Here is a 12,360-nt window from a genome sequence, read left to right as displayed (position 1 = left end):
TAAATATACGGAGGAGAGTGGGAGGTACAAAGAGAAATTAAGTCCATTGTTTTCTATTATTTTCCGGACCATCACTGTCATAAAACCACAGATGCTTCAGTGCCTCGTTGAATTGATTGGACGTCTTTAAAGCAGTCAAGGAGGACTTCTTCTCAAAGTATTACTCCTAGGATAGACGATGATATGAATATATATATAATAATATAATATATATGACTTTTATTCTGTCTGGTTTAATGGCTCACATCACAACAAACTCCAATCTGAAGTAACGTGAGTTCAGGCAGATTTGTGTGTGATAAGCGTATGATTAGATTTTATGAACCTCAGATCAGTAAAGTCGGCAGGTACATCATCCTGTCCAGTTATCGCCTGCGTTCATAAATCCAGTGTCAAAGTTCATCGTAATCTCTGACGGGGACAGAATCTCTGCTGCATGCAAACACACACAGATGAGGGGAGTGGAACATGTTTGTTAATAGTTTTTATTAATTTAATTAACAAAAAAAATAAAGTCAGTGCAGCAAAATCCAGGTGAAAATTGCGCTGTGGGTCTCCGGAGAGCAGACGAGGCAGGTTGAGCCTCGCTCGTTGCAGAGAGGCGCTCACACCTGTGTGCAGTTTAAAGGTGCTAATGACCACAGGTGGGCAGATTGTGCATTAGTGGTGTTGCTGGCTTCATCTGCTTTGCTTCCCCTCCCGAGAGGATCCCTGCTCAGCCTCTGGCCCCAGACTGCCTCTGCTAATCCCACCAGGTAACCTCGCAAAGCTTCTCCTAATGAACCTTTACCTTCAGATCAGTGTCCAGCAGAAACAGGATCAGTCACACACAAGAAAACGTTGGTAGAAATTCAACATTTCGTCCGTATGAATCCAAACAGCTCGGACTATCATTCAGTTAGGATTCAAAGTGCCTGTTTAGATGCTTGGAGAGGAACTCTAATCAATCTTTTCGAGTCTTAAAGATCATGTTACTTCTTAAAGATGAAACTCTTTCCTCTAAAAGTGGACAAACTGTTGACTTTATTTGAAACAGGACCTGGTTCACTTTCTATTCAGACTCAATCCTTTACTGCTTTGAATTATCTGCAGTTTTCACTTGAAACAAGGTGGCTGGGAGTTATCTATCTTTTGACATATTTGTGTTTTACCTCGATGCTGCAGTGAGGTCGACTGAAGCCTCTTGCTTTCATGCAAACAGATAATTGGAGGTTAACCTTCATGTTGCTATGTATTAGTCAGTTGCAGTATAATATGCTCCTTGTTGACGAGCCAAACTCACTTCAGATGGGTCTGATTCCCTTCTGCGTGTTCGCATTTGTGCTGAAATCGCTGAGTTTGCTCGGAGGCCTGAATTCAAAGGCAGGAAAACACACCATTGTTAGCCTACAGTGGCTAATGTTAGCAAATGCATTCAAGCCTTCACTGTGTGATAGATCTACAGTGGCTGCTGTCCAAATAATGTTGCCTCGTCCCACTTTAATCAGTTGTTCAGATACAAGGTGCGATCACAGCATCGATAACAAGCGTCTGACCTGAATAAGAGTTTGTAATGACACTCCTCTGATGTGTTAAACTGGTCTGTGGTGTTCAGTCTGTCTCAGTTCTCCGCTCTGATTGGTCCAATGCAAGTACATAGTTTTGTGATAAGTATTTGACTCGTGAAGATTGTGTTTTGTACAATTTATGTTGAAGGTGAGAGATGTTGATTCAAGTGTGTTTGATCAATCTGAAGTAGTTTGTGGTGTTGAATACTGCAGGAACGTCAAGATTATAAACTACAGCTTCCTTTTCTTTTTCTATGATTTGTGTCTGTTTTCTGTCCTGCTTTCTTGTTTCAGCTCTTTATTCTAGGCCTCCTCGTGTTTGGCTTGGCTGTCGCAGTGTTTTTAATTCTGTAATATTTACTCTTTTGGCATTGTAAGTTCATGCATGTCAGATATGTCGAGACTTTGCTTTTCTTTACATCTCTCACTCGCACACTTTACGCTCCCCTGCCATCGCTTTTCTAACACCAAACTTGAGCCAATGACTCGGATTATAGGAGACACTTTGAGGGCTTCTGTGGCTTCTCAAATGGTCTTCAGTCTTTTAGGTCTTTAAGGTTTAGGCGCACTCGTGTTTTAGCTCAAAATCGTTGAATTTGTCGCTGCTAACGTGGCTGGAAAATGTCTCGACAGTTGCGGTGTCGCGTCGGTTGAACAGAGGTCACAAACGGTGGTCTGTTCTGTCACAACACCTCCATCCCTTCTCCTCCTGATAAGAAAGTCGTCTATTATCGTCTCAGAACGTAATATGACTTTGTATTGTAGAAATGTTGAATATATATGATATAAACATAATAAACACATCAGTGGTTTGGAAAAATGTACAACACCAATTTCATTTTGGCTTCTGGGCTGATTTTAAATGTTTTTTTTTGTTTTTTTTTTTAAAAGAATAGTTTGTTTTGCATTCAGTTTCTGCAATTTTAAGGACTTTGAACAAATAAACTGCAGATAAGACTGTTGACCTTTCACCAGCTGAAGCATCTTGGCCTCCTCTGACACCGTCTCAGATAAAGTTTATCTATCTGGACTCAAATCTAAAGCCGTTTATTGGTTGGTAACGCCGGCAGTTTAAAATAAATTCACCCATAATCAGATTAATAAATTGCACAATGCTCCCTTTTCATATTATGACACGCAGCTCAGAGCAGTTTTGACATCAGTGCTCTTTTTTTTTTTTTTTTTTTTTTTTTTTTTTTTCTTTTATCAGTGGAGATGATGGTGGCCAAGGTTCAAAGGTTCCTCTGAACTCGGTCTGACTGTTATTTATGAGTTCTCATTCTGTGTGTGTCGGCCTTCAGTGCAGAGGAAGAGAATCTGCTGCACACACACACACACACACACCTCTACCTGCCTGTCAGCTGGGAGTGTAGTGAAACACCTGAGAGGACCAACAGCAGGTAGGACAGAAACACAGGAGACATTTAGCTGCATTGTTCATTTTTAAAAGTTGTTTTCAGTGTCGATTCAAAATTTGAATTGTACTCTTGAGTTTTGCCACCAGATGCATGTTACTATGTTAAAGGAGCAGTTCACCCAAAAAATTTAAATTCAGTCTTCTGTCCTCCATGCTGATGGAAAAGTCTGAAGTTTCGCTGTCCACAAAACATTTCTGGAGCTCGACATCAGAACAGCGTTGCAACATTCTCCTAAACAACCGAAGTGGATGTTTTTGAAACGTAAACAATGAAATAAAATGTTTTCAGGAAGCTTCAAGATCCCACATTGATTTGAAAAGATGTTATTTCCACCCTTTGACACAACATTTGAAGAGAGTTGAGGAGCTCGACTTTGCTTCCAGGGTGCAAATATCGTGTTTTTCAACCACATCTTCGTCCACATCTACTTCAGTTGTTCAGGGGAGCGCTGCAACATTATTTCACTGTGCAGCTCCACAAATGTTTTGTGAGCTACTGAACTTCACCTGACTTTCCATCAGCATGAGGTGAGTTGATGATTGTATTTTAATTTTAGCTTTAAATGCCGTTAAAGGGACTCGATGGCCATAAAATGCATTTCTCCCCAATAAGATGATCGACACGTTCTCATAAAATAATTAACCTTGACATGAATGTCGGTCACAGTTATGACCTGTGAACCAACACGTGTTAAATGTCAAATCGTTCTTTGTTTTTTTTAAGAAGGAAACTGTAGTTTGACAGTAGTTCTGCTGAGAGACGGCCCTGAGAAAAAGGACATATTGTGATCAGCTGACTTCACTGTAAACAGACTTAAACATTGTTCTGAGCGTTCTTGGTGTTGTGCAACAGTTGTTTTCTAATCACTCAAGATGGAGTCCAACCAGCTGACTTTGACCTCAAGTTATTTAGAGACAATATCAAGAGCAGAGTCAAGGAGCGGAGGATTGCATAATAGGATTGCATATCGTGAAGGGGGAAAAAAAAAAAGTGAGATTGAACAGATGGAAACGACACCGGTTGGTTTTTAAAGTGATGTTGAATAAATGCATTTCAGTTATTGTTGTAAAAACGTGCTCTGAGCTCGCTTCTCTAACAGTCTTGGATGTAGTTTTGGTGCCGTTTAAAAAATGATTTTTCTAAATTTGTGTGACAGTTTGGATTGAAATAAACGGCCGATGAGGATCTGAGACTGTGAGGGGGGATTAGAAAGCAGCAGAGAGTTGAGGATGTAGGCCAGTCCAAAGCAATTAGGGGGCTTATAAATGAGTAAAAGGACTTTTGAAATCAATCCTAATAAGATGCAGGGAGCCAGCGATGGTCATCTGAAACTGGGGTTATTATCCCAAATGAACTGTAGTTTGCTGGTTGATTGTTTTGGCACATACACTGTTTGAATACCGTTTTTAAATCTTAAGAACTGAGTATTTTTTTTGCCTCCCCAGCACGATGGACGCCCTTCTCCAGTTGCTGTTCTCCCCTCTCCCGACCTCGGCCATCATCTCGCTGTTGGCCGTGGCGGCTGCGACCCTGTTCTACCTCAACACGCGGCCCAGTCCCCTCCGGTCGCCCTTTGACCTCAAGTGTCAAACTGTGGGCATCAAGGTAAAGATGCTTTTCAGTAAAGCATAAACGGTATTGATCAGTGAAGTGTTGATTCTCAGTGACTCTGCTTCGTGTCCTCAGGATGGAGCGAGGAAGTCGGCGTTGATGGAGGATAACAACAACCTGACGGCGTATCAGTACAGCGACGGCAAGACGCTGTACGAGGTGTTTCAGAGGGGGCTCAAAGTTTCAGGTGATGAAAGCTTTTTTACCCCCCAAGCGGACAACTAACGCCTTTTTTTTAGTTTTAATGTTGGGCTCGTTTCTCCTCTGCAGGTAACGGACCATGTTTGGGCTACAGGAAACCAGGAAGGCCGTATCAGTGGCTCAAGTACAAACAGGTAAAACGTCATGACGCGACATGTTAAAGATTGAACTGCAGTAAACTCCCGCTGACCTTTACTCCACTTCCTCTCTGTGAAGGTGTCTGATAGAGCCGAGCACCTCGGGTCAGGGCTCCTGCAGAAGGGCTTGAAGCCCAACCCGGATACTTTTATTGGCATCTTTGCTCAGAACAGACCTGAGGTCAGTGCAGATGTTACTTTTTAGTAAGTTTTTGTGTTTTTTGAACAACATGTTAATGCAGTCTGTTTCATGGGCAGTGGATTATTAGCGAGCTGGCCTGTTACACCTACTCCATGGTAGCGGTCCCCCTGTACGACACCCTCGGTCCTGAGGCGCTGGTGTTCATTATCGACCAAGGTAATTGGAGCTTCTGTCGCACCATAATGCTGCTAATTACGGAGCCGAGTCCAGAACCTCAGCAGCTCCCCACAGAGATGACACGTGTGTTTGTGTGCTCTAATCTTTTCACCTATTTATCACAACCGCTCCTTCAACGCGTTCTTCATTTTCCCTTTTCATCATCTGCCCCCGTTCTTTTACAAACCATGTTTTTTACTTTGTGAATGAACCGAGACGTACAGCATTAGCGCCGACGATTGCAACTTAATCGAGTGCAGCTGCTCGCCTCTTTAAAACAATCAATCGTTTCACTGATAATGCAGCTCAAGTTTTTTTTTTAATCTTTCAGCTGAGATCTCCACGGTACTGTGTGACAATCAAAACAAGGCAGAAACTCTGCTGCAGACCCGTGAGAAAGGCCAGACTCCAGTTCTCAAAACAGTCGTCATAATGGACTCCTTCGACTCGGCGTTGGTCGAGAGGGGAACAAAGTGTGGGGTGGACATCGTGTCCATGCAGGATGTGGAGGTACTGCACGCTGAAAACAAACAGTTGTGTTTGTACTGGCTTCGTTTCAGGAATGAACAGTTGTTTAACGTCTGTACTTGTAAGTTATAACTGTGAGAAGAAGCACGAACGTGATTGAGAACATGTGTTTTTGTTTTTTTGTGTGTTCTTCAGGCTCTGGGGAGAAATAATCTCCAAAACCCAGTTGTAAGTTTGTTTTCTGATATCCGTGTAAATCGATTTGCATTTTTTTTTTTTACGAGTCTGACCCGAAGCTGCATGAGGTTCTGATGTTCTGATTTCAAACGTCCCAACAGCCCCCGAAGCCGGATGATCTCAGCATCGTCTGCTTCACCAGTGGAACGACAGGTAATCGGCGAGCTCCTCTGCGGGTGTAGTTTATCTGCAGGGAACAAACAGCCCAGGGCCTCCATGATGTTTGAGTTCAAAGTGATTACCGCTCCTTTGGGACGAACTGTGTTTCAGGCCAAATGTGAAATTGATTGGATGGGCTCGTTACATGCCTGGATAGCCACACACGCCAGATTTAGTTTTTTGAGACGGAGCATTTAATTTTATCGATGTTCGGGGAACAAAATGCCTCTGAAATGATTCGCCTACCCAACCCATCTTTAAATAATGAACTGAATTGTCTTCCAGCGTGAAATTGGTTTTATATTTGAACATTCATGTCAAAGTGTTTTTTATAAAGAATTACTTGTTTTGATTCCAGGGTTTTACTTGAAATGAAATGTTGTCCTTCATGGGTTCGTATCTTTCTCAGGAAACCCAAAGGGAGCGATGTTGACCCATGAGAACGTGGTCTCTGACGCAGCGGGCGTCATCAAATGCTTTGAGGTAATCATTTCATTTTAAAAGCCTGATGGGGAAATATTTGAAGCGTATACGTCAGAGACGTGTGGCTGACCTGAGCCTCTGTGTCCCACAGACGGCGGTTGTTCCGACCACGCAGGATGTGAGCATTTCATTCCTGCCTTTAGCGCACATGTTTGAGAGAGTCGTCCAGGTGAGCGCCAGCCTCGACAAAGACATCCTCCGACGTCTCATTTATAAATACGAAGGTTTTAAAGATGCTTTTACGATGAAGTGTTTTTATTAAACAAAGGTTTCGTCTGTTTTCTTGCAGACTGTGATGTACGGCGCCGGAGCGAAGGTGGGATTCTTCCAGGGTGACATCAGACTGCTGCCAGATGACATGAAAACCCTGCAGCCCACCATTTTCCCAGTGGTGCCTCGCCTTCTCAACCGCGTCTACGACAAAGTAAGCGATCTTTTGTCCTCAGACACAACAGCCAGCCCTCTTTCCCCGTCCTCTGCTTTAAACATCAAGCGATCATTTTTCAGTTTCTCCTGTCGAAATGTGTAAACAAATCCCCCGTCACCAGGTTCAGAGTGGCGCCAAATCGCCTTTCAAGAAATGGCTGTTGAACTTCGCTGTGGAGAGGAAGTTCGCTGAAGTGAGGGAGGGCATCATCAGGAGCAACAGCCTGTGGGACAAACTCATCTTCCACAAAGTCCAGGTCCTGAAATCCACCAGTTCTGATCCAACAAATACCGACTTCCTGTTTCTGTAACGATCTGAGCGCTGACGTGTTTTTTTTTTTTAATCTTGGCTGTAGGAGTCTCTGGGGGGACGAGTGCGGGTCATGGTGACGGGAGCAGCACCCATATCTCCATCGGTCCTCAGCTTCCTCAGGGCTGCTCTGGGTTGCCAGGTAATAAAGAGTTATCCCCCCTCTGTGTCGGTCGAGGGTCATGTTTGCACATCGGGACATCTTCCGAAACATTCACTCAAATATTGTCATGAACGCAGTTTGAACTCTGCAGTGTAACAGAATAAACCCTGATACAGTAACACTTGTTTGTGTTTTGGGGGAAGTAAGAGGTTTCACAACAGTGTCCGGCTGTTATTGATCGCTCCATGATGATGTCACTGTAACCTGGTCACGCTGATCTCACTCTGACTGGTAGATCTTTGAGGCTTACGGCCAGACGGAGTGCACAGCCGGCTGCACCTTCACCACACCGGGAGATGCCACCTCAGGTATGTCGCTCAACTGTCTTACATTTGTTTTTATTGTAATTATTATATGTTTTTTAAAAGGTTTTAGCTTCAGATGTGAGGATCTGCTGCTTTGTTGTCTCAAATCAATCCAACTTTATTTGTAAAGCACCTTTCATACAGATTAGTGGAGCTCAATGATGGAACAGAACAAGTTTTGAGTGTAAAAGTAAAATAAAAACTCTTCTTTGTATTTTATCTTTGCCATCATGTTTAAATCTAGAGTTGGAATCAATAGTAATGACTAGAGTTGAATGACGCTGCATTAAATTGAATAAAAGACAAAAAAACAAAGATCTAAAATCAAAAAGGGGGATAAAAGGCAAATCTCACTCATAATGAAATGACAGTTAACTAATTTTTTTTTAGATTTGGACGTCGATCAGCTAAAAGATGTTTCAAAATGTTACTCATTCAAACTGCTAGTAGCAACAAAATTATTGAAATGAGTTTCACAAGTCAAATTAAGTTGTCTAATAGTGTGTTTTGATTCTGATGCATTTAAAAAGGCTACTGAAGAATTCTGGTATTGGTACTTTTGATGAAGCATCCAACAGTCTGAGTCACATTGCCTTCATATTCAGTTATGACAGATGATGCACGTGATGAAGATTGGTGGTGTTTTAATGGACTTTGTACAGACGACCGATGTCAACATGATCTTCTACCACAGGTCACGTCGGGGTGCCGCTGCCTTGTAACATTGTGAAGCTGGTGGATGTTGAAGAGATGAACTACTTTGCTTCAAATGGAGAAGGCGAGGTGAGACTTGGTTCTAAAGATGTCACGGTTTACTCTTGTTTCCCCCTGTTCTTAATGAAAGGTCACAGAGACCCGGAGTATAAATCCACTTAAAAGCTCGAGGAATAAACCTTGTTTAGATGAACCCAAGAAAAGTAGTTGATCCAAGTTTGTTGGTCTCTTTCAGGTCTGCATTAAGGGGAGAAATGTGTTCAAAGGATACTTGAAAGACCCGGAGAAGACCGCAGAGGCCTTGGATGAAGACGGCTGGCTCCACACGGGAGACGTCGGAAAATGGCTTCCAGTAAGAACCGAAACCCAGATAACAGGAAAATCTCCCGTGTCATTCCCCTCCCTCCCTTTTTTTTAAAAAAAATATGTAAATGAGTCAAGCGATTGTGTCATTGTTTATCACAGACAAAAACAAGAACAACCACAAGCTCTTGCGCCAGATGGGACCCTCGGGTCATATTTGGTAGACGGTAATTAATCCTGGATTCAGTGGAAAACAGTTTTGCGAAAACAGGGTAATTTTGAGGAGAGTTCGCTCGACAAGAAGTAAGACGAGATCTCAGCTGAGATGTTGCAGGAGATCAGGAGATCGTTAGATTGGCAAAAAGGCTTGAAGAAAGCGCTTTAAAGGAGCTGAATGTTGTAGCTTTACTGGGTTTTATACTGTATGTTGGGCTCTTTCTTGGCTGTAACCTACTGATGTTGCCAGTCAACCAGGATAAAACAGTTCAGCACATAAACCTCCTGTAACCTTTTTATGTTACCCCAAATCTTAAAACTACGGGTTTACACACTTGCATTCAATCTTTAGTTTTAAGAAGGCTGTGGACTAAACAAAACCATGACTGTTAATTCTGCAAAGGTCCATTTTCCTCCAGTTTACATAAAAAAAGTCTCAAGCCAATTCTTAATTCTGACTGTTGTTGTGAACAGAGTGGAGTTCTGAAGATTGTTGACCGGAAGAAGAACATCTTCAAGCTGGCTCAAGGAGAATACATCGCACCAGAGAAGATTGAGAACGTCTATGTACGCAGTGGACCTGTGGCCCAAATATTTGTGCATGGAGACAGTCTACAGGTACGATGAAACCGGCATCTGTGCGTATAAAATGCATCCAGCTTCTTCCTCTGATTAAACTGCTTTTCTTCCGTGTCTGTCTGTAGTCCTGCCTGGTCGCCATTGTGGTCCCTGACCCTGAAGTCCTGCCTGGTTTCGCAAAGGATCTGAACTGCCAAGGCTCCATTGAAGAACTCTGCAAAAACACAGTAATGTTTCTGTTTGATCCTCTATAAGTGTCTCTAACAGAACAGCATCTCACTGTAGAAGAGGCAAAAATTAGCATGTGCACTCGGGTGTCACGTTTCCATCACAGCCAATAAACACTGAAACTTCTGCAGAGTCATTTAACACAGGACTGAATTACAGTTGTACCTGTTCCCATTGAACACAAAAGCCAGATGTTGACAGAAGGATAAATGACACAGCCGAATGTCTCCTGAAGATTACCTTTTCTACCTGAGCTCCAGTAAAAACTCTCTGCAGTAAACATGATCATTAACACACACGAGGAGCCAGCTGGACCTGCCAACACGCTCGCTGCAAAACTCATAAGATGTCAGAATATCTGAAAGTGGAGCCGCTGAAGGATTAAATGCGTCTAACAGTGATTATTTTTTTTGTTTACAGGAGGTTAAAAAGGCAATTCTTTCAGACATGATCAAACTCGGCAAAGAAGCAGGACTCAAGTCCTTCGAGCAGGTAAATGGATCTCCAGACGATTCACATTTTCACTAAACCTGGCTCAGTTCTCCCTCTAGTGGTCAAAATGAGCAGTTGTGTCAAAAGTAATGTCAACTTTGCAGATTTTCCTGTCTTCACCCCAAATCCCCCTTCTGTCCTCTTCACACTGACTGTCTTATTAGCACAGTAGGTGCAGATGTTTAAAGGAACAGTTGCCTCAATTTTAAAATCCAGTCATTTTCTCCTCATCCCCCCCATGAAGATGGAAACTTGGGAGGTTTTATAATCCACGAAACATTTCTGGAGCTTCACATCAAAACGATGTCTGAAGTAGATGGGGAGCAAACATTAAAAGGGCTCCATGCAGCTCGTCAGGTGTTTTTGAAGTCTCTGGAAGCCGTGAGATCCCAAATTGATTTTTTTGATCTTGATTTTTTTTCAAGGCTAAAACTAAAAGTATTGGTGCGCTGCCCGTCTGCAGTGGGTGCACCAGCTCCACCATCCAGTCAAGGATGTAATTGCTTGTTTTAGATCAATTTGGGATGTCGGGGCTTCGAGAGACTTGGATTACAGCTTTTAAAAAGTAAATTACAGCCCGAAAACAAGTCTCCGTGCTGTTTTGCTGTGATGCTCCAGAAATGTTTGCCTATGGGCTTAATTTTAAGGTGAACTGTTCCTTTTTTAACCTCTAAACTACTATAAATTTGTTTTCTAACCATCTGTACTTTTCCTCTTCCCTCCTGATGCAGGTGAAAGACGTTTACCTCCACCCAGAGCAGTTCACCATCGAGAACGGCCTGCTGACTCCGACCCTGAAGGCCAAGAGGGCCGAACTCAAAACGCTCTTCCAGCCACAGATCGACAAACTGTACGCCAACATGTAATAAATGAAATGAACCCACACCACCGGCTCCGCGTCATTTTTTTCTGCTTTCTCCAGATGAATCGGCTCACCTCCTGAGCCAGCAGCAGCCTCTCTGAACACCTTTAACAGATAAAAACACTTGAGCTCTGCTATGTGTTCTGGCAGCAGACGATGGGATCCTGTAAAAGTCATCTTCCTGCAGAGGGGATATAAATGCAGTGCGGTCGGGGGGGTTAGCTGGACAGACTGCCGGGCTACAAACCGGAGTGAATCATCCTCTTACCAGAAGCGCTGACCACAGCTGGAGCATCAGCTCTGTTTCAGTAAACGGCTGCATTTCATGGAAGTGTTGAAAAGTACCTCAGATGTTTTGTCACAAAATATAATTGTGAATCTTGAGACGCACAGTGAAGGAGATGATGTATTTTTAAGGTTTATTTCTGAGGTCATTGCTGCTGGTTGTTCTGGACTAGATGGAGCCGATTTCAAACCTTTTTTTCAATTTTGTTAAACACAATAGAAAATGGAGAAAAATCAGTATTTGGTCACAATGTGTAAAACTGTATTCAGTTGCATTAAAGTTTCAATGTATAGTTTTTAGGGAAGACATTTTAACCAAAGAGATGCCTTAATGCCTAAATTAACACTGTTTTAATTCGTGAAGAAACAAATTAACCTTAAAGGATAACACAATTTCATGTGGCGGACCCTGCCACTTTTCTAGCTTCATACAGTGTTCTGGGAACCTTATTCTCCTCTGAGAACAGCTTGTTTATTCACTTAATGCAGATTATAGATATTTAAAATTCTGAGTTTGAATTTCTTCTCAAAAACTACATAGTGCCCCTTTAAGCTGTACAGGTGTACATAATAAAGTGTCTTAGTCCTTGGCCACAGTAAGGTATTTTTAAAAACTACTTTCGTTTCCTCCTTCGTTTTAAAATAAGTTCCCGTCCACATGAACTGTATGAAAACTCAAACTCAGGCTGTCATGCTGTCTATCCTAAGGACATGATGCTGCCAAACAAAGGAGGTGAGCTAAAAAAACCTGGTTTTCCTGTCTACATACTGTATAAACACTGAAAACCGTGTTTCTGAATACCTTCAGGAGTTCTCAAAAAGCTCAGTTTCCTGTAAACAGAAGGGCAAAACACATTG

At 42.5% G+C, this 12,360-nt stretch overlaps 1 protein-coding gene across 2 annotated transcripts; it reads left to right on the top strand.

The window, feature by feature from the left end:
- Window positions 1–596: 596 nt before the first annotated feature.
- acsl5 (acyl-CoA synthetase long chain family member 5) lies at window positions 597–11,240 on the top strand. 2 transcript variants are annotated; one of them, XM_030399182.1, is made up of 21 exons: window positions 597–755; window positions 4,411–4,570; window positions 4,652–4,763; window positions 4,847–4,911; window positions 4,994–5,095; window positions 5,173–5,272; window positions 5,604–5,782; window positions 5,936–5,968; window positions 6,079–6,130; window positions 6,546–6,619; window positions 6,711–6,788; window positions 6,909–7,043; window positions 7,168–7,302; window positions 7,402–7,497; window positions 7,754–7,826; window positions 8,518–8,606; window positions 8,773–8,889; window positions 9,531–9,674; window positions 9,761–9,862; window positions 10,284–10,355; window positions 11,087–11,240. In XM_030399182.1, exons 2-21 carry the CDS (start codon window positions 4,415–4,417, stop codon window positions 11,219–11,221), a joined length of 2,049 nt encoding a protein of 682 aa, XP_030255042.1. In that variant the 5' UTR covers window positions 597–755; window positions 4,411–4,414; the 3' UTR covers window positions 11,222–11,240. The 2 variants fall into 2 exon arrangements, with proteins under 2 accessions (XP_030255042.1, XP_030255043.1); XM_030399183.1 differs by lacking the exon at window positions 597–755 and adding an exon at window positions 2,797–2,947.
- Window positions 11,241–12,360: the final 1,120 nt, after the last annotated feature.

The sequence above is a fragment of the Sparus aurata genome, chromosome 20 (genome assembly GCF_900880675.1).
Source record: "Sparus aurata chromosome 20, fSpaAur1.1, whole genome shotgun sequence".
NCBI lineage: Eukaryota > Metazoa > Chordata > Actinopteri > Spariformes > Sparidae > Sparus > Sparus aurata.
The sequence above is the reverse complement of the archived record's forward strand: the minus strand, read 5'-3'. Positions and strand labels throughout refer to the sequence as shown.

Excerpts from the sequence above, each read along its gene's own strand:
- acsl5 (XM_030399182.1), top strand. The coding sequence starts at position 4,415 with ATGGACGCCCTTCTCCAGTTGCTGTTCTCCCCTCTCCCGACCTCGGCC. Across the intron at positions 5,783-5,935 it reads TGTCCATGCAGGATGTGGAG|GCTCTGGGGAGAAATAATCT; the intron begins GTACTGCACGCT and ends TGTGTTCTTCAG. Across the intron at positions 9,863-10,283 it reads AAGAACTCTGCAAAAACACA|GAGGTTAAAAAGGCAATTCT; the intron begins GTAATGTTTCTG and ends TTTTGTTTACAG.